The 19,050-nt window shown below is 39.3% G+C and overlaps 4 protein-coding genes across 6 annotated transcripts; 2 read left to right on the forward strand and 2 right to left on the reverse strand.

Annotated features, from left to right (window-relative positions):
• Positions 1–339: 339 nt before the first annotated feature.
• On the reverse strand, positions 340–2,500 carry mrpl54 (mitochondrial ribosomal protein L54). The gene is made up of 3 exons (XM_061033514.1): positions 2,279–2,500; positions 1,901–2,057; positions 340–888 (listed from the first exon to the last, which is right to left on the reverse strand). The coding sequence occupies exons 1-3, from the start codon at positions 2,400–2,402 to the stop codon at positions 756–758; spliced, it is 414 nt and encodes a 137-aa protein (XP_060889497.1). The 5' UTR covers positions 2,403–2,500; the 3' UTR covers positions 340–755.
• A 1,954-nt stretch (positions 2,501–4,454) lies between these two features.
• Positions 4,455–7,850, forward strand: fam32a (family with sequence similarity 32 member A). The gene is made up of 4 exons (XM_061033516.1): positions 4,455–4,610; positions 4,955–5,099; positions 7,063–7,116; positions 7,331–7,850. The coding sequence occupies exons 1-4, from the start codon at positions 4,537–4,539 to the stop codon at positions 7,397–7,399; spliced, it is 342 nt and encodes a 113-aa protein (XP_060889499.1). The 5' UTR covers positions 4,455–4,536; the 3' UTR covers positions 7,400–7,850.
• A 199-nt stretch (positions 7,851–8,049) lies between these two features.
• Positions 8,050–9,684, reverse strand: fh (fumarate hydratase). The gene has a single exon (XM_061033515.1). The coding sequence runs from the start codon at positions 9,604–9,606 to the stop codon at positions 8,107–8,109; it is 1,500 nt and encodes a 499-aa protein (XP_060889498.1). The 5' UTR covers positions 9,607–9,684; the 3' UTR covers positions 8,050–8,106.
• Positions 9,685–10,665: 981 nt separating this feature from the next.
• hdgfl2 (HDGF like 2) lies at positions 10,666–18,340 on the forward strand. 3 transcript variants are annotated; one of them, XM_061033520.1, is made up of 16 exons: positions 10,666–10,920; positions 11,423–11,499; positions 12,053–12,194; positions 12,386–12,565; positions 12,848–12,967; positions 13,076–13,144; positions 13,249–13,420; positions 13,569–13,653; positions 14,289–14,586; positions 14,736–14,869; positions 14,982–15,049; positions 16,058–16,128; positions 16,222–16,323; positions 16,611–16,767; positions 16,862–16,979; positions 17,192–18,340. In XM_061033520.1, the coding sequence occupies exons 1-16, from the start codon at positions 10,849–10,851 to the stop codon at positions 17,286–17,288; spliced, it is 1,962 nt and encodes a 653-aa protein (XP_060889503.1). In that variant the 5' UTR covers positions 10,666–10,848; the 3' UTR covers positions 17,289–18,340. The 3 variants fall into 3 exon arrangements, with proteins under 3 accessions (XP_060889503.1, XP_060889500.1, XP_060889502.1); XM_061033517.1 differs by having other exon boundaries at positions 10,667–10,920; positions 13,249–13,429; XM_061033519.1 differs by having other exon boundaries at positions 10,667–10,920; positions 13,252–13,429.
• The last annotated feature ends 710 nt before the right edge of the window (positions 18,341–19,050 follow it).

Genomic DNA, 19,050 nt, shown 5'->3' on the forward strand with positions numbered 1-19,050 from the left:
CAGAAAGTGACGAGTGGGAACTGTGAGATTATCAACCTGGCAACACGTGTGGATTTCTGACTACATTGTAACTACAGTTCATAATGTAGGACTATTATAGATCCATAATGAAGGAAAAGGCCATCTCCAAAAATAACAGGGAAAGTTTGGAAGATATTTACATTCCCTTATTCATTATGAAACTGCCTTATTCCTATAAAAAAATAAAAAGTGGAAAGATATAGAAGAGATTTGTCTTCAGGCATAAACAAACAAATCATGAATTCAAAGTCTAATGCAGTATTCTCAAATACTGTTCAACATCACCTCCTACAATTGACAAAACAATCACAGCACAAGTATAATTTATTTGTATTCATTTATTTTTATTACAAGCTTTTTAATTTGAATGTCATTAATTTCAGGACCACTACTGTTTGCTGTAGAAGAAAATGAATATACAGTATGTGATACTACTGAAAGCTCCAACAACTACCTGTAATTATGTTTACAAGTCTAGAATTTTTAGTCTTCCTGTTTTGAGCATATAACGTTTACTTGGTTTTCAGGAATTCACCACATCGACAGTGTGAGAGGGTCATTGAATATGCAGCAGAAGTGAAACTAACACAATTGGTGATGTGGCAAAAAGTTGGTATGATATTTCATAGAAATAGAAGCTGAATTTTGCATCTGAACGTAAACCATGTAGGGCAGTTAAATCCTCAGAGTCCATAGAAATCCAACATACAGAAAGAAAAGAGTCCAGTGAAGTCCTAAAACTTTTTCCCTTTATGAAGTCTGTTGTAACGCCAAATGTTTTCCTTCCTCAAACGCTTCCAGTACTCCCAGGCGTCCGAATCTAGCTCATTCAGCTTCTTGGGCGTTCCCAGGTTCAACTGGAACAACCTGATTGGAAGATGAAAGAAGAGGGCAGTCAGATCATAGAAGAAACATTAAAGAAACTATTGGCCAACGCCAGCTTCAACTCAAGCTTTCAAAGACTGAGCTCCTTGTCATCCCAGCCAGTCCCTCTATGCACCCACACATCAACATCTAGCTTGGTACAACCAAACTCATACCCACAAAGTCTGCCCGGAACCTGGGTGTCATGATTGATGACCAGCTAACATTTAAGATTCAAGTGGCCTCAATTGCTCGGTCATGTCGATTTGCCCTGTACAACATCAGGAAGGTCAGACCTTACCTGTCAGAACACGCTACACAGTTTCTGACACAGGTTCTTGTGATATCACGCATCGACTATTGCAACTCTCTACTGGCAGGTCTTCCTACATGCACAATCAAACCTCTGCAGATACAAAATGCAGCAGCACGACTGGTCTTCAACCTTCCTAAAAGAGCTCATGTCACTCCGCTGTTCATCTCCTTACACTGGCTCCCAGTTACTGCTCGCATCAAATTTAAAACTCTGCTGCTCGCTTACAAAACAGGCTCCTCCTTACCTAAACTCTATAATCCAGGACTACATTACCTCCTGCCTCTGATCTTGAAGCTTAGCTGAGGTATATCATTCATTTGGTGACACAATCTTAACATATATTAATATTTGAAATAAATCATTTTGTCCATATATTGTGAAGGTTTCATTTATACTCTGGTGCAGCTGCTGTGTTTTCAGCAACGATTTAATGTTTTTCCCAGAATGCAAACAATGGGGACGGATTGGACAGTTTTTCCACATGTAGGTATAGCATAGTGTGACTGAAAAGTAGTTGGTTTACATTTAAAAATGTGAACATAAAGCAACAATACTTAAATGCTTATATACCGTACCTATTATTTCAACAATTCGCTTGGACAGGAGGAAAACAGACGTCACAAAAAAAAAAAAAACGACTTGATGACTGCGAAAAACAATGACAAGATTGGCAAAGAAAAGAGATAACTGTGCCCTCACCATTCTGGATATTGCTCAGCAGGCTTCAGCTGAGGATCTTCGCCTTGCTTGAGGATGTTGACACCTACTGCATAAGATGTCAGCCTGACGGGGTCTTTGCACACCTCTGGACCCTTCAGCTCCTCTTTCATCATGCCCTTGCCCCTCCCTTTGGCCACTGCAAAGAAAAGGACATTCATTTTTGTAATACTTGCATCAACATACTCCATGTTGTCCATGATGTTAAATATAGAAAACGAGCCTCTAATTATTGCTATAATAACAATGCATTTTAAAACAGGCATTATGCTCATAGTTTATCTAAGTGAATGGACGAATCTCGAGCTGTTACAACACACAGACAGAACTGAATAAATACAGTATGTCCTCATCACTTACCAACTTTCTTAGCATATCCACATATCTGTTGTCTGTTCAGTGTGTTTGTCCTGCCCATGAACGCAGCGTTGGTTTTGATGCACTTAGTTAACGTGACTATCCTAAATAAGCCGCTGCTTGACATGTTTGATTATAATTAATGCAGGTTAGTTCAAAACGAAGCCCAGCATGCTACAGTTTGACTTTCAGAGTCCCGTCGACTTCCGTTTTTGTGTTTGTGGCTCAAGGAAAATAATCTGCAGCCGCACTCTGGACGGGAGGACACACTACAGGAAGACGCTCCTAAAAACGTTTTGAGGTTATTTCACTTCATTCCGACAGGTGGCAGCACAGCTTTACTCAAAAGCGTATATTATAAAAATCGAAGAAGACGAAAGAATATAAAAAATATAAATAATCAGGATACATAGAAGTTTTTTTATTTGCCTTATGTTTAATTTTAGCCTTTAGCCTAATTGTTAAAATGTTTAATTCTTTATTTTTTAATGAAAAATTGTCTTATTTCATTTAAATGATCCTTTTCCATATCCCTTTGCATATTGCTGTTTATGTTTATTCTCTAGTCTACGAGTTTTTGTAGGAATATTTGGTTGTCTGTAATAAATAATTAAAAAAAAAACACAAACCAGAGGGAGATATTGACTTTTAAAATAGGACATTAATCCCACATGCAGACTCCTTTAAGGATTATGTGAGTCTGATCTCAAAATTGAGGCATTGGATTGTATAATAAAAGATGGCCTTAACGTTGAACAAATCTCAAAGGATGGATGGGCTCACTGCTTACTTTTATCAGTGATTTTGTAAGGATGTAAGGCATTTATTATTCAAGGCTTGAAAAGAGTGTATTGAGAGAAAATAACTGATGACCAGCAAACAAGGGTTACTCATCATCAATGATTCACAAATCTTTAAACAGTGGACACAATCAATATTTTAAATAAAGATATTTTAAAACTTAACCTATTAGTTGAACTACTTGAGGAATACGTTAACACTCTCAGGGAAGTCATTGAAACTTCTTAAATACAAGAAAGCCATATATTTCACTTTATTTATTTTATTGTTTTTATTTTGACTTTTGCTTTACATCTCTTTCTATTAGAACTTCTCTCATTGAACACCTGTCGCTGTATGTACTTAACCTGAGATGTATGCCTATAATGTCCTGATTTTGGAAAGTTCCTTGTTTGTCTGTACCTGCAATATGTTCAATGAAGAGTAAAAACAAACAAACACAGGCCTAGCAGATAGTATAGTTATTGGAATGAATATGCAGATACACTAGCAAAAATTGCCCCAAAACGAGATATGAAAATATCACATAATATCAGTAAATCAGAAGCTGGAGGAATTATCAAAAACAAGAAAAAATTGCAGAACATTTGGGACATATGCACCAAAGGCTGACACCTTAACCTCTGTCATACAAGAGTTTATGTCAACACTGCCAGGCAGAGGAATCAGGAGACCAGGTTCTTGTACAATATGTCAGACATTTTAGGAAAGAAGACAATTGTGGGAAATGGTATGAGCACGGAGCTAAAGCATTGTCCAAACATGATCCAGTTTAAAAACATGTACAAAGCAATGATTTTCAAAAGGTACAGGGATGAGGGAGAGCTTTAAGAAGGAAAAAATATATATAAATAATAATAATAATAGTAATAATAGTATAGCAAATTGTATATAGATAGTTTGTATATAGAGAGAGCTTATAAGGAACACAGGGATTTAATTTAATAAATATGAATTATTGAGCTGTGGAAAAGGGGTAGGATTAAATAAGTTTTATACTTCTTCCTACTCCTTTTCAGGTATATCAATTGAATATATGTAATTTTCTTTTTCTTTTTTTGTGAAATAATTTGAACATTGTTTTTTGTTTATTGTATTTTCATGCTTTTCATTTTGTTTTGTATTTTTGATATGTTTGATTTTATTTGATATGTCTGAAATAAATTAGCCTACCATTAAAACCCAAAGAAGTAGAAGAAGACGCTCTCTTAAAGGCAGAATTTAGGACTTAGTTAGACAGATATTCACATACATAGGTAAGAAGCTGTCAGTAGGGCTCATTTTCCGTTCGTATATGACACAAAGTTAGCAGCCGAGAGAAAAGTAGAGAAATTATTTTACACACTCCAGTACAGTAGGTGGCGATATGCACTAAACAATATCCACCAATAGAGCAGAAAAGGAAGAAGAAGAAGAGCACGAAGAAGAGCACGACAACAACAATTCTCGAAATCTCGAAAATGTCTGAGTACGCCACGGCCCAGAAGAGTACCCTGAAATTAAAAGGTATAGGGGACATTTCCGCTGGGAAAAAGTAAGTATTGTTAAATATTGTGAATGTTTGTAAATTTTGTTATTGACCAACATACAGAGTTTTAACTTAAAACGCACCTCGCTAGCTCTCGGGCTAAGGAGCTTTTAGTCGGTTTGCTATATTAGCGTTACAGCATTTCATGTTAACATTTATTTGGATTAAAATAGTTAGATAAAATAATAATTCGGTAAACTCGTCGTGATAAAATACTGTTCAGTGAGTGGAGTCATAGTAGCTTCATCTGAGACTTTAAAACTCTTCAGGGAGATGTTTTAGTCATTTTTTGTTTATGGGAGTGGATGACCTGTCTAGCCACCAATCAGTCATGTTTTTAAATCTTTAAGGAAGAAGAAGAAGGCTAAAGAGAGTAAGCATCGACTGGAGCAGGTTGTGACCAATCAAGAAGATGAAGAGGAGAAAACCACGAAAGCATACGTTGACAAAAGGACACCTGCACAAGTTGCTTTTGACAAGATGCAAGAAAAAAGGGTAAGTTATATGTTTCCATTATGAACTGCCTGGCCCTTGCAGAGACCTTAAGAGTCTCAACGTAAAAAAGGGAGACGTGCAGTGTTTCCTGCAGGAAATTCGCTTGTTATAAGCACCAAACATTTATTTTCCTGCATTCTGATCAATTATTATTCAGAATTTTTCTGCACTACTTTATGATTATAATCTAGTCTTGTTGTCCATTTAGGATCTTTTTTCAAATCTCCTGCAGTGTTCATTCAGACACATTCACACGATGATGAAGACATTCATTTAAACACTTTTATCAACATACGGCCTGGACAGTTGAATTGTTTCTGCACTTTTCCAGCCCTGCAGAATTTTTTAAGTTCTTAACATAAGTAGGCTATGTGAAGTATTATTGTGTTGTTCATGCACTTTCCAGAATGGTAAACATTATGTAAACTTAATCATAATCCCAAATGTAATTAATTTCTTTCCTTAACGTCCGGACGTCAACAAACGCTGATTCCCAGTGCAAATCCATGCGCACTATTTATGAAACCATGCCCACATATTGCAAATGCGTGCGCACTGACTCTGTGCAACACAACAAAACTCGCCTGCAGAGTAAACAGACCTGCAACATAAATTAGAGTGAGGGGGGGGGGATCGATCATCTTTACTAGTTAATTGGTCTTAAAGTCTGATCGTCTCTGGGCAGCTGTTAATATACCTGGATGGCCTACCTAGGTGGTAATCACTGCCAACCACATGATCCCCATGGCCACACACATCCCCCTATAATGTCTGTTGCACTTAGAAATGCGGTAGGATTTTTTTATTATTTTTTTTAAACCTACAACTGTAGGCTGATGCCGCGTGTTGTTAGGTTGCTGCCTTTACTATAAGCATTAATGAAAACAATCATCCTCAGGTGAAAGGTCATCATGTGGCATAAACTATCAGCTGTCAGCTCTTTTTTTATAAATAGTCAAATACGTTTCATTTTTATTTTGTTTTTCATTAACAATGAACAGGCCTTTGCAACTGCCCCTTCAAAATCACAATAGTAAAAAAGCCTGAACAAGGCGCACTTTGGATGTCAGGGCCAAAAGGGCAGGTGCTCAAGCACTCTCAGCTCCCCCTTGTTCAAGCTCGTGCCTGATAACTGCAGTGACTGGTCAAGGATTGGGGCAGAGAAATAGAGAGTGAAAGCTGTAAAATTGATGGGTATTAAAGTTTTTTCACTGTCGTGTCTTTGGAAACCACTATCCCAGATATTTATCAATACGAGAGTCCTATAAGATACCATTTCACTTCCAAGCACCGATTTCATGGGGTAACAAAGTCACTTAATATGGGAGTGAATTAATATCCAAAAAGAATTAGATTTTTTGTCACTTCTTAAAATAAGAGTGCACTGGTAAAGATTTGTAGGATTGGGATAACAGTTTTTGGTCCGAGCAGCCTGCACGTTGTATTTTAAGGGCCTGAAATTGGCCAATTGTTTGTTCATTTGTGAGCTGTAGGAAATGAACTATAAGGCTGTACACCAAAGTACCGGTTAGATCAGAAAAACTGCTAAGAGAAGTCCTAATGTTCCCCTTTTGAACCTTAGCATGGTAGAATAATTCCATCCTGAACTTGTTTCAATGTAGTCTTCATTAGTTCAGCAGGGTACTTAGTGATGTTTGTTGAATGTTCACATCATGTAATGACGTTTATCAGCTCTTTAACCCAGAGTGCAAAGTTCATATCAGTATACACATTGTGAAGCACCATAATAAGAACAGAGCATATTTTTTCTGTTGGTTAGCTGATCACTACTGTATGTTTACTGCCCAACGACATGGGTTGTTGTAAATAGTTGTTTATATTTTATCAAATAAAATATCCACTGCCAATTCATCCTGACATTCAGTTGTTCAGAATTTTGATGTATAAATATTTCAGCTTATTTGTTTTTAACTTCTTCTCTTTTTCCTTTTTTTTTTTAAAGCAAATGGAGAGGATTTTGAACAAAGCATCAAAGACGCACAAACTCCGAGTAGAGGTAGGTAATGTCACATGACCTTTCATAACCACATTCAGTCCATCTCAATCAACAGAAGATTCATTAAAGATGTTTGTTTTCCCCAAAATATATTGTAATATCACTTTCTGTAGAAAAAAAAAAAAAGTTTGTTTAAATTATTTCATAGATATGAATAGAGCACGTCATGAATAAATATACATCTACTACTATATCATTTTTATTTTTTTTACAGGATTTTAATCGTCATCTGGACAACCTGACAGAACATTATGATATTCCCAAGGTCAGCTGGACCAAATAAGGGGAGAAGCAAATGTTCATTTTTTTTCATCATGTTATTTTAAAGTGTGGAATTTTCTCTTCATATATTAACCATCAAAATGGGCATAGATTCATTTTTTTTTGTTAAGTTTTTATGTATGCAATAAAAGATTTTCGTTAAGACATGTCAGGATGTGTTTTTTCTTACATAATTATTCCTCATATTTCAACGAACACATCAGCTGATATTGACAATAATGATAAAAGTACGAGTTAAGATGACTAATAATGAGGAAAACATTGTCATTTCATATAATTCATCTTTTAATTGCACAAATAATCTGCAAAAATGGCACACATACTGTAAGAAAATAAAAAGTACAGTCATGCATGTTGAACCATTTGGGAGAGCAGAGTGTGAACATCTGAAAGTACCAACTCATTATGACAAGTATTTAAGACTATTCCAGAATAAAGTCAGTGAACAAATACACAGTGTTTGTGCTGTTGAGCAAATGGCACATTAGCTTTCAACAGAACATTGCAAATATATATATAATTGCAGACAAGTGGATGAATTCTGAATAATGAAGTGTACAACAGTAAGTACACAATGTAAGAAGAAGCTGCAATAACAGCAGAGGACTGATGTTTTATTAAAATAGAACAGATGTTCATGTTTGAGGAAAAGTTGTATTTTTATAATTCCACTTGTTCTTCATGTGATGTATTTAGTTTCTTCCATGTTCACTTTGGCCCCAGCATCTCGCCCGGCTTCACCCACTGGTCAAACTGCTCTTCAGTCAGGTAGCCCAGCTCCACGGCCACGGCCTTCAGCGTGGATCCCTTCTTGTGAGCCGTCTTGGCAATGGTGGCAGCTTTATCGTAACCGATGTGCGGGTTCAGAGCAGTGACTAACATGAGGGACTCGCTCATGAGCTTGTTGATCCGCTCTATGTTGGCCTCGATGCCCACCACGCAGTTGTTGGTGAAGGAGACGGAGGCGTCGCCAAGGAGCCGAGCTGAGTTCAGCACATTCTTGATCATCATGGGCTTGAAGACATTGAGCTCAAAGTGTCCATTGCTGCCTCCGATGGTGACGGCGACGTGGTTCCCCATCACCTGGGCAGCCACCATGGTCATGGCCTCACACTGTGTGGGGTTCACCTTGCCAGGCATGATGCTGCTCCCCGGTTCGTTCTCGGGTAAGATGAGCTCTCCCAGGCCGGAGCGAGGTCCTGACCCCAAGAAGCGAATGTCGTTGGCGATCTTCATCATGCTGACTGCCACCGTGTTCAAGGCTCCACTCAGCTCCACCAGGGCATCGTGGGCTGCCAGAGCTTCAAACTTGTTGGGCGCCGTCACAAACGGCAGGCCTGTGAGAGAAGCAACCGTGGAGGCTACTTTCTCTGCAAAGCCGATGCGGGTGTTGAGTCCTGTTCCTACTGCTGTGCCACCTGCCGCCAGCTCGTAAATCCTAGGCATGGGAGCCTTCACTCTCGCAATGCTGTAGTTCACCTGCTGGACATAGGCGCTAAACTCCTGTCCGAGCGAGAGAGGGACAGCATCCTGAGTGTGCGTGCGCCCAATCTTGATGATGTCTTTGAACTCTTCACTCTTGGCAGCCAGAGCGTCGTGCAGAGTCTGCAGGCCAGGCAGCAAGACTTGGTGGACCTCTGTGGCTGCAGCAATGTGCATGGCAGTTGGGAAGGTGTCATTTGAGCTCTGACTCTTGTTCACGTGATCATTAGGGTGGACAGGTTCCTTTGAGCCTAGTTCCCCCCCTAGGATCTCAATAGCTCTGTTGCTGATCACCTCATTGACGTTCATGTTGCTTTGAGTCCCAGATCCAGTCTGCCACACAACCAAAGGGAAGTGATCGTCCAGTTTACCAGCTGATACCTCATCTGCAGCCTGGATGATTGCATCTGCTATCTTTGGATCGAGGCCGAACTCCTTGTTGACTTCAGCGGCCGCTCTCTTCAGGATACCGAAGGCCTTGATCACTTGGATGGGCATTCTCTCAGACGGTCCCCCAATTTTGAAGTTCATGGTTGATCTAACAGTCTGAGCACCGTAGTACTTGTCAGCTGGGACCTTGAGCTCACCGAAACTGTCCCGCTCGAGCCTGAACTCTGAACTGGCCATCCTGGACGTACAGATCGGGAGTTTGGAGTTCACGCGGACTCTTTGTAAAGTCAGGAGTTTGCAGTTAAACTGCTGGACGCGTCGCAAAGACCGAAACATGGTTTCTCGTTAGAGGTGAATCCGGGGGGAGGTCAACACAGCCCTCCAAATTGTAACCTGTTATTGGGTGGAAAGGAAATAGACCGCACGAGAGCCAATCGTGAAGCAATAAAGGCGGGACATCCGCTGGGACTGTCGTATCGCGTGGAGATGACTAGGATACCTCATCCGGATAAATAAAGCTTTTCACAACATTGAACGACTGAGTTTCCGGTGTTACAAACTGGGGTATTTTACTTTGTAGTATAAAACTCTTCATAATTTAGTAATTTAAAATGCACACATTGCTTTAATCCAAAAAATAAACATGTTTTAGTTTTTCATGCATTTACGATTCAATGGATCCTACCTGTAAACTCAAGTTCAAAATGAAGTAAAAAATGTTTTTATTTTCTGTCTCAAATTCTTATTTTTATGTAGCCTACTCACTGTTAAATGTGCTCATTAATTCAAGTAGGAAAAACATAAAAACATAAACACATTAAATGTTCTATTCAGTGCACTATGTTTGTATAATGTGTTTAAATAAACACCCCCCCCCCCCCTCCCCCCTCTCTGTACAGTAGGCTACATACAGGTGACATACTTGTTTGAGAGCATTCATTTTGTACATTTTTAGCAATTAGGAAGTAAAATTCAGGGGTTGTTGTTTTCTTTAAATGTTATTTGTATAGCTTTTTAAGATCCTCCATAGGAAATAAGCTCCTTACTTTGCCTTGCTTATTCTAAAAACAAGTTAAGGGGCCCTCTATACTGTGACTGGACAAGCAATTACCAGTTTTCTAACACAATTCTATTTTTCCCTGTTTTTCTCAACCAGTTTAGTTGTTGATTCGAAGTTTGTAATTTTATGGTTATTTTTAATAGTGTCCCTAAATTATTATTATTATTATTATTATTTTTTTTTTTTTTACACAAATGTTTGAAACATTTAGTGTTTATAGACGTTTATAGCATTTTTATTTAATTTAAGGTAATTTTTCATGTTTTCTTGACAGTTATCGACAGTCCTTTATTTTGAAGACCAGGAAAGACACATCACCGGAAGTACTTGTTGAATTACTGCTGCCTTCACTCTGCTATCTCTTCTCGCGGTAACGATGGTACACTGTTAGCTTGCTAGCTAACCCCATCGTTTCCAGGTTTCGTGTCGACCTGAAAAAAAAAGCAAACGAAGTGAGAAGCGGACAGACTACGCAGGTGAACACTTTTTAAATCCAGGCAGCACAGAGGAGCGGGACAATGCCGCACAACTTCCAACCTGGAGACCTGGTCTTCGCTAAAATGAAGGGGTACCCCCACTGGCCAGCCAGGGTAAGCAAGTAACGTTAGCAGCCGGGGGGGCGGAGGAGGGGATGAGCTGCTCTGCATGGGACGCTGGAAAGCTTTTCTGTGTATCATTATCACTGTCTTACATGGATACATGTCATACAGATACTAACTTAATTCATTGTGGGGCTGACATACTGTCTGTCTAGAGAGTCAGTGAACGAGCTGCACAAACTAAATAAGATGATGTTGGCCTAACCTTCATTTGCATAGACGATAAACACAGAAGCTAACGTTGTTGTTTTATTGCCTGACATTTAAAATAAATATTTTTTTCTAGAAGAAAAGCTCTTATCAGGGTAAAACTCTGCACGGTGCACATCACATTTCCAGAAATCTACAAATATCCACATTGTGTTGTTTTGCAGTGAAACCTGCCTTCAGTAGACTGTATCATGATGTCTGAGTCTAACCAAACTTACCTCTTGTAAAGTTTTAAATCGTTATTTGACACTTGAAGTTTTAAATGAGTCGTGCTTGTTTCCAGATTGAAGATGTGGCAGATGGGGCTGTGAAACCTCCACCTAATAAAATCCCAATTTTCTTTTTTGGAACACATGAAACGTGAGTATGTCAGAAGTTACTGATACACAAACATTATTACTAGAGTGACTGAAATGCACTTGTTTTTAAATTAAACCTTACAACAACATTGGATACATTTACTGTCCGTCTTGTAGAGTTGTCATTTGTCAGACATACTTTGACCAACTTCACTACTTTTAAATTTAAGCCCCTTGGCTGTTTTAAAGTCTTAAACTCTTTGACAGCAATGATTTGAGACAATAAACAATCACTACTTTTATCTCACCCTGTTGCTCGTCAGTCTTTCATTCAGGTGTTTTGTCTTCTCTGGGTTTCCTGTTGAGGATTGAATTCTGCCAAATTGAGTGTTCAGTGTGTTTTAGAGAGAGGTTGAAAGGTCTGCTCTGGCAGCAGACACCATCTGTTTGACAAGATGGAACCTGCAGTATATTAATCCATCACTAGAGGGCACAGTCTTCTGATTGACAGTCTGAAGTCAGTGTGTAGAGCATCCTTAATAACATTAGGAAGTTAGTTTTGTATAAATAGTTGTATTGATCACTGTTTAAAAATCCCTCCTTTTTTTTCACAGAGCATTCCTTGCAGCAAAAGACCTTTTTGCCTATGAAAAGTACAGTGAACGCTACGGGAAGCCCAACAAACGGAAGGGATTCAATGAAGGTTTATGGGAGATCCAGAACAATCCACATGCCTCCTACAGTGCTCCACCGGCAGTAAGTTTTCCTAATATATGAATTGTTCATTAATGAAGCATCTATAATTCAACATAACCTCCTAATCTAAAAGATACAGTACAAGTAGAATTGGAGCTGGATTTAGATTTTTTTTTTTTTGACAGGCTGCTGTGTGTAAAAACAAGACACCTGTGTTATTCCATAACTTTTTTATCATGATTTATCTGCAGCCAGCCAGCTCTTCTGACAGTGAGAACAACAATGCTGGAGGAGGAAGTGATGAGGACGAGGACGAAGAAGTAGCCCCAGAGCCTCAGAAAGCGGAATCTGGAAGTGAGGTTGACTCAGATTCTGGGAGTGAAGACCAAGGAAAGGCAGTAGCGGTGAAGCGAAAGCCTCCTCCTGCTAAGGTAATTCATGTTACATTTCGTTATGGGTCACATTACGGGTTTGAAAAGGGACGGTCTTACACAATAACGTGACATCAGCGAAACTATAGTCATCCTAACATTTAGCAATCCTTACACATTTGTTTTTGGTTTGTCTTCTAAAGACTGAAAACAGAAGGTACTGGCAGTAATGACAAAAGCAATAAGGAGCCTTGATTAATGGAACTCAGGTCGAAAAAGATCTGCAGATTCATTGCTGATACATAAAATTTGCCATGTACGAGCTTGTGTTTTCTATTTTAGCGGCCTCCGCCTTCAAAAAAGACACGAGGCTCATCCAGTGACCGAGACCACGAGAGTGGATCTCCCTCTGAATCCGAACCCACACCTTCAGAGTCTGACTCCGGGAAGAACAGTGACCAGGTAATCACAGCCACAAACACACAGGCACACACTAAACAGGCTGTGATTGTTGGATAATCTGAAACGTTAATGCCTCTAAATGTAACGCCTTTTCTTTTCTACCAACAGGACTTCACTCCAGAGAAGAAATCTGGTGGACGAGTTGGAAAGAAAGCAGGAGGCAGAGGGAAGCAGAAGGTGAATAATCAGCCACTTTTGTGTCTAATGAATGAATTTTCGTGGCAGTTTTTTTTTTCTTCTTTTATCTCTAACTTTATCCCCTTTTCTCTGGGATGTTCCAGAAGGCCATGTCCGGGTCAGACTCAGAGTCAGGATCAGGTTCAGAGAAGAAAGCAGCGGACAGCGACTCAGAAGATGAGAAGCCGCGACCAGCGCTGTCGGGTTCTGATTCCCAGTCTGGCTCAAAGTCTGACTCAGACTCAGAGCCACCTCCCAGGAAGGGTCCTCAAGCACGTAAGAAAGGTGTGGAGTCAGTCTTATTTATGATTAGCTTGATCGATTTTCCTCAAAACATTAGAGAAAAAAAGTCTCAAATGAGAGGATGTATTTTTACTGCTCATGTATAGTTAATGTACATTGTTTTTTTTTTTTTCATCTACAGAGAAGCCTGCACCAAAGCCTCGAGCACGGAAACCAAAACCTGCCCCAGCAAAACGAGCGCCTTCATCATCCTCGGACAGCGACAGGTCTGACATGCTGTAAAGCAATCTTGGAACCCATCGGCAATCATCGTCTGATAGATGATATATGCCTCTGGGAAGGGATTTGAATGTCTGTGTAATTCTAGTGAAGCCAGCGGTCCTCAATTTACCGGAGTAGCGCCCATTCATCTGTTGAGTTTCAGTTCAACAGTAGACTACAAGATACACAGCTGCTTCACTCTCGCTCACTTATGCAGTAGCACCAGAAATAAACAGATTTTCTTGCAATTAAATTTGACGAAATAACATCATGATGCAGATTTGTAAAAAGTAAGACATTATGCTTTGTCAAGAGGAGAAGAAAACGTATTTTTACAGTTTGTTGAATGGAGGTCAGATCGATCACTTCTGATGCGTTTCAGGTAGTCAGGGAATCTAAACACTGATTGGCTTCATGACACAGAGTCAAGTAGAGTGTTGTTTCAAGTGTAAAATGTTTGATCTCTAACTAATTATTGGTTGCACTTCAATCTGTTAAAGTAGATAAATAAATCATTAGAATGCCCCCCCCCCCCCCTCCCTCATGGGAGTCGTAATGTTAAAGCGTGGATAAAGGTTTCGCTTGTTCTTTTTGCTTACACACCGGTCTGTTTTTAAAAGGCAGCTTTGTTTTTTGACAGTGACAGTGAAACTGACCACATCAGTGAATGGAAGAAACGAGACGAGGAGCGCAAACGAGAGCTGGAGGAGCGCCGGAAAAAGGAGGAGGCAGAGGAGCTCCGCAGGCTACGCGAGAGAGAGAAGGAGGAGGATGAGCAAAAGAAAAGAGACAAGGATAAAGGTAAAAAAGGGAGCGACAGTGACAACAGCAGTAGCTCAGACGAAGGTGTAGACGATCACCCGTTAAAGAAGTCCAAAAAACCTCCTCCACCCCCCATCCCTGCGCCGTCAGACTCTGATTCTCCACCACCAGCTGAGGTACAGTCATATTAAATAAACATAATGAGAGTTTCAATAACAATCATCTACATCATGTGTTATGTTTGGCCTACTCAAAGTAATGTGACAGCTGGTACGTTTAAGTGCTGCTGAGGAGAGTCACTTCTTTTTTCTATCCCCATCAAAAGGCAAAGAAATCAAGCAAGAAGCCAGATCAGCAGAAGAAGGCAAGAATAAAGAAAGAGAAGGAGAGGAAAGAAAGAAAGGAGAAAGAGCTAAAAGATAAGAAAGCCAGGCGGTCAGAGGAGAAGTCTAGAGCCAGGTGAGTGCACAATAGGAACTTCATTAACATTTAATGTACACAGATGACAGAGTCGCCTCTCACTCTTTTTCTCTCACACTCTCTTGCCCCCCCCCTCCTCTTTCTCTCTCAGGTCTAAGCCTGAAAAACCCAAACGCAAACCAGAGAGGCAGCCAGAGAAGAAAGTGGAAAAGAAAAAGGGTCAGTGTTTTATACTAGGGCTGGGAATCTTTGGGTGTCTCACGATTCCATTTCGATTCTCGGTGTCACGATTCGATTCAGAATCGATTTTGGATTCAAACTGATTCTGGATTCATAGATCCATGGATTCAAAGTCTATTTATGAATTAGTTAATACTTGAGGATCTACTCCAGTCATCTGTGAGACTGGCTGACTTTCTTGTTGCTCCATTTGGCATTCTACTGAGTTAAAGAGCTAGCAGGGAGTGACTGATTAGCCAAAATAAAATAAAAATTTGGAAGTTATGAATCAATTTTAAATCTTCAAAGAGAAGAATCTCGATTTTTACATAAATTTATTTTTTCTCCCATCTCTATTTCGTACAGTCGCACTCAGTTTCACAAGCCCTAATCTTTTACTCTGTAGCTGAAACATAGAGGGGATCGAGCCTTAACGGTTGCTGCCATGAGGATTTGGAGCAGTTCTGCTATTCACATATGAACCTCTCAGTTGATTGATATTATATTTCTGGGCTGTTATTTGATAGGACAGTGGATAGAGTAGGAAACCAGGGAGGGAGTGGGGAATGACATGTAGGAAAGAAGCCACAGGTCAGATTTGAACCCTGGTTGAAGAACAATAGTCTCTGTACACGCGGAGCAACCTGACCACTAGGCCATTGGCGCCCCCAGTCGATTAATATTTTTAAGTCACTGCTGAAGACACACCCCTTCTCGATGGCCTTCAATTGAAGTTGACCTCAAGTCTTCTCATTTATTTTAGATTGCACTTAATCTTTTATTGTAATTTGATTTGAATTTGATTGTCTCCCCGGTGCAGCACTTTGGTCAACATTTTGAAATGTGTTTTAGAAATAAACTTGACTTGAAGCTGGTTAAAAGTCTCAGCCTGGCTGAAGATGACTTGTATTGTTTAAAACCTTGTATTGATGACTTTAATCGATTGTTTCTGTGAGTGGGAAAGTTGTAACTCAAGACAGCACCTTGACCTGCTGTGTCTACATACAGAGGCAACGCCAGAAGAGAAGCTACAGAAACTCCACACAGATATCAAGTTTGCACTCAAAGTGGACAACCCAGTGAGTGACAGCAATGACTTCGGTTAAATACAACTTCCTTTCTTTCTATGTTTTTTCATCAACATGAAAACTTAATTTTTTGTCTGTTCTTAGGACATAGAGCGGTGTCTAGAAGCCCTGGAAGAACTTGAGGCAGTGCCTGTCACCAGCCAAATCCTCCATAAGAACGCTGAAGTGATTGCCACACTAAAGAAGGTGTTTGTTCACTGATTGACAGACCATGAGTTTTTGTTGTTTTGTTTTTACCACACAGAGTCAAAATTAAGGAAAAATGAACATAGGGCCTCAATTGAAAATGTATGCAATGGAATAAGTGGGCTCTTTGATTCAGTGAAATGTGCATTTAAACATACGGTACATATGGTATTTCAACTAGTCTAAGGGGTTGACAAATAATCAGGGCTGTCAGGCTGGTCTTTATTTGAATGTTTACATGCATTTGTCTTTCGTTTGTTTGTTTAATTTCGTTATGGACACTATAGATTCGGCGGTATAAATCCAGCACTGCAGTCATGGCAAAAGCCAGTGAGGTCTATAACAAGTTAAAGCTTCGCTTTGTGGGCAAGGCGGAGATGCCAGCCAAACCTAAAACAGACGGCCAGGAACCAGAAGATGATGAGAAGCAGACAGAAAACACAGGTAAAAAGCTACCACCTTGGAACTTGCTGCTGTCTGTGTTCTACATAACTCTCTTTTTTATTTTCTCATATTAATGGAAATTCTCATTGTCTAGACTCCACTCCAGTCAATGGGGAATCTGAAGAGAAAAAAGATGATATGGATGTAGATGAAAAACCAAAATCACCTGTCCAGGAGGAGAATAATGATGACACAGCATCAAGTCCAAACAGGTGAATTTCAAATGTGGAGCAATACAAAGTATCTTAGCTCTACTGGCATGTGGCACAGACAGCTGAAATAAGAGTAGATCGTCTTAATGGGATCTGTAAAATGGGACATATTTAGGTTTAAGCAGATTTTATAACTCGACAAAGTAGGTGTGAGTCTGCTGCCTGTTTCAGTGTACAACTTACTTATTCCAACATTGTGCATTTCTCTTTAGGTTGAGCCCAGACAGCCCCGCTGAACAGACTCACATGTATGAAGAGGCAGAAAACTCTATCTCTGCAGAGACAGAGCCACCTGCTGTAGAGAGCTGAATTAAAGACCCTTAACCACCACTGCAGTGGACCAAGTGCTAAAGATGGTGGCCTCTTTGTTTGACTTCATGCGATGCTCCTGGGTCAACAACATTGCAACATACACCCGGCATTTCCTAATGTATCTGTTACACCAATGTCGATGTTTTGGTCATTCGTTGTACGATGATATCAAACCAGAAGGCCCTGTTGCTCAGTTATTTATCACAACAAAAAGGACAAGCTAACTAGTATGACAGATTGTGGCGCTGTGTTTCTGAAATGTACTTTTTCTTTTATACGACACTTGCCCGTCCTGGATCCTCACTCTCCCCCCCCCCTTGCTCCTGGCTAATTTGTCTTTCTACCACATGAACTCTTACTTTGGTCTTTCATACCTTTATGTATATTAAACGATGACATTTTTAGCACTTCTAACCAGAATTTACCTTTGGGGGGGGGAGTATGAGATGAAATTTTGATGATTCTTGTCGGGGGAAATTGGGCAGAAGAGGAGCCATGATGTTATGTTTTTTCACTTGAAGATATGTGCTGCCCTTTGTGTCAGTTGGCTTACTGTTTTATAAAACAAAAACATAACAAAGGCCCCATGACTGAGTGTGTGGTATTGTGCGAGCAGGAAAGTACTATTTGTAGGTCTTTTATGTTGGGTATTTTTTTTTAATTATCTGGTCTTCTTCCAGTTAATCCAGTCTGAAATGTAAAGCCATTAACGGAGTCACAACTGTTTTCCAACTGGGGTCCTCCCACTTTTTTCTACCCTTGTTTGCAAGTATTTGGATCTACAGTACAGTTGTCTAAAAATAGTAATTGCTGTGGAGTTGAACACCTTGCACTCTCGTCTCCTCATAGTGTCTGCTTTCAGTAGCTTGCATAATATATGGAGTAAATGTACATATTAAAACTGCTCTTTAAAGCTATTGAGATCTCATTTAGCTGCAGCATATTTTGCCATTTCCGTCATATACATACAACAGGTGTTTTTAGTGCTATGTAAATTGGTAAAACATTTCTATCACTGAGTTGAGACTTGAATAAAAATCTCAGCATGGTTTTGTTTCTCTTATTATTTTTTAAAGTGGCATTATTCTTTTTCTGGTGGTGTGTAAGAAGTAAAAATTACGTCACCATATATTTGAAGATTTCTGCTACCAACTTAATATAACAGAATGTCCATCCAAACTTTAATGCAGGCTGCTGGAAATGTTATTTATTGATTGACTAATACGATAAAGATAAGATATACTTTATTCATCCCAGCAGTGAAATTTAGGTGTTCCAGCAGCCAGCATACATACAAACACACAACACAACACATATATACATACAAACACACAACACAACACATATATACATACATACAAACACAACACATACATACATACAAACACAACACATATATACATACATACAAACACAACACATACATACATACAAACACAACACATATACATACATACAAACAAACAACACAACACATATACATACATACAAACACAACACATATATACATACATACAAACACAACACATATATACATACATACAAACACAACACATACATACAAACACAACACATATATACATACATACAAACACAACACATACATACATACAAACAAACAACACAACACATATATACATACATACAAACACACAACACAACACATATACATACATACAAACACACAACACATATATACAAACACACAACACATATATACATACATACAAACACACAACACAACACATACATACATACA

Source organism: Labrus mixtus, chromosome 3 (assembly GCF_963584025.1).
Source record: "Labrus mixtus chromosome 3, fLabMix1.1, whole genome shotgun sequence".
Lineage (NCBI taxonomy): Eukaryota > Metazoa > Chordata > Actinopteri > Labriformes > Labridae > Labrus > Labrus mixtus.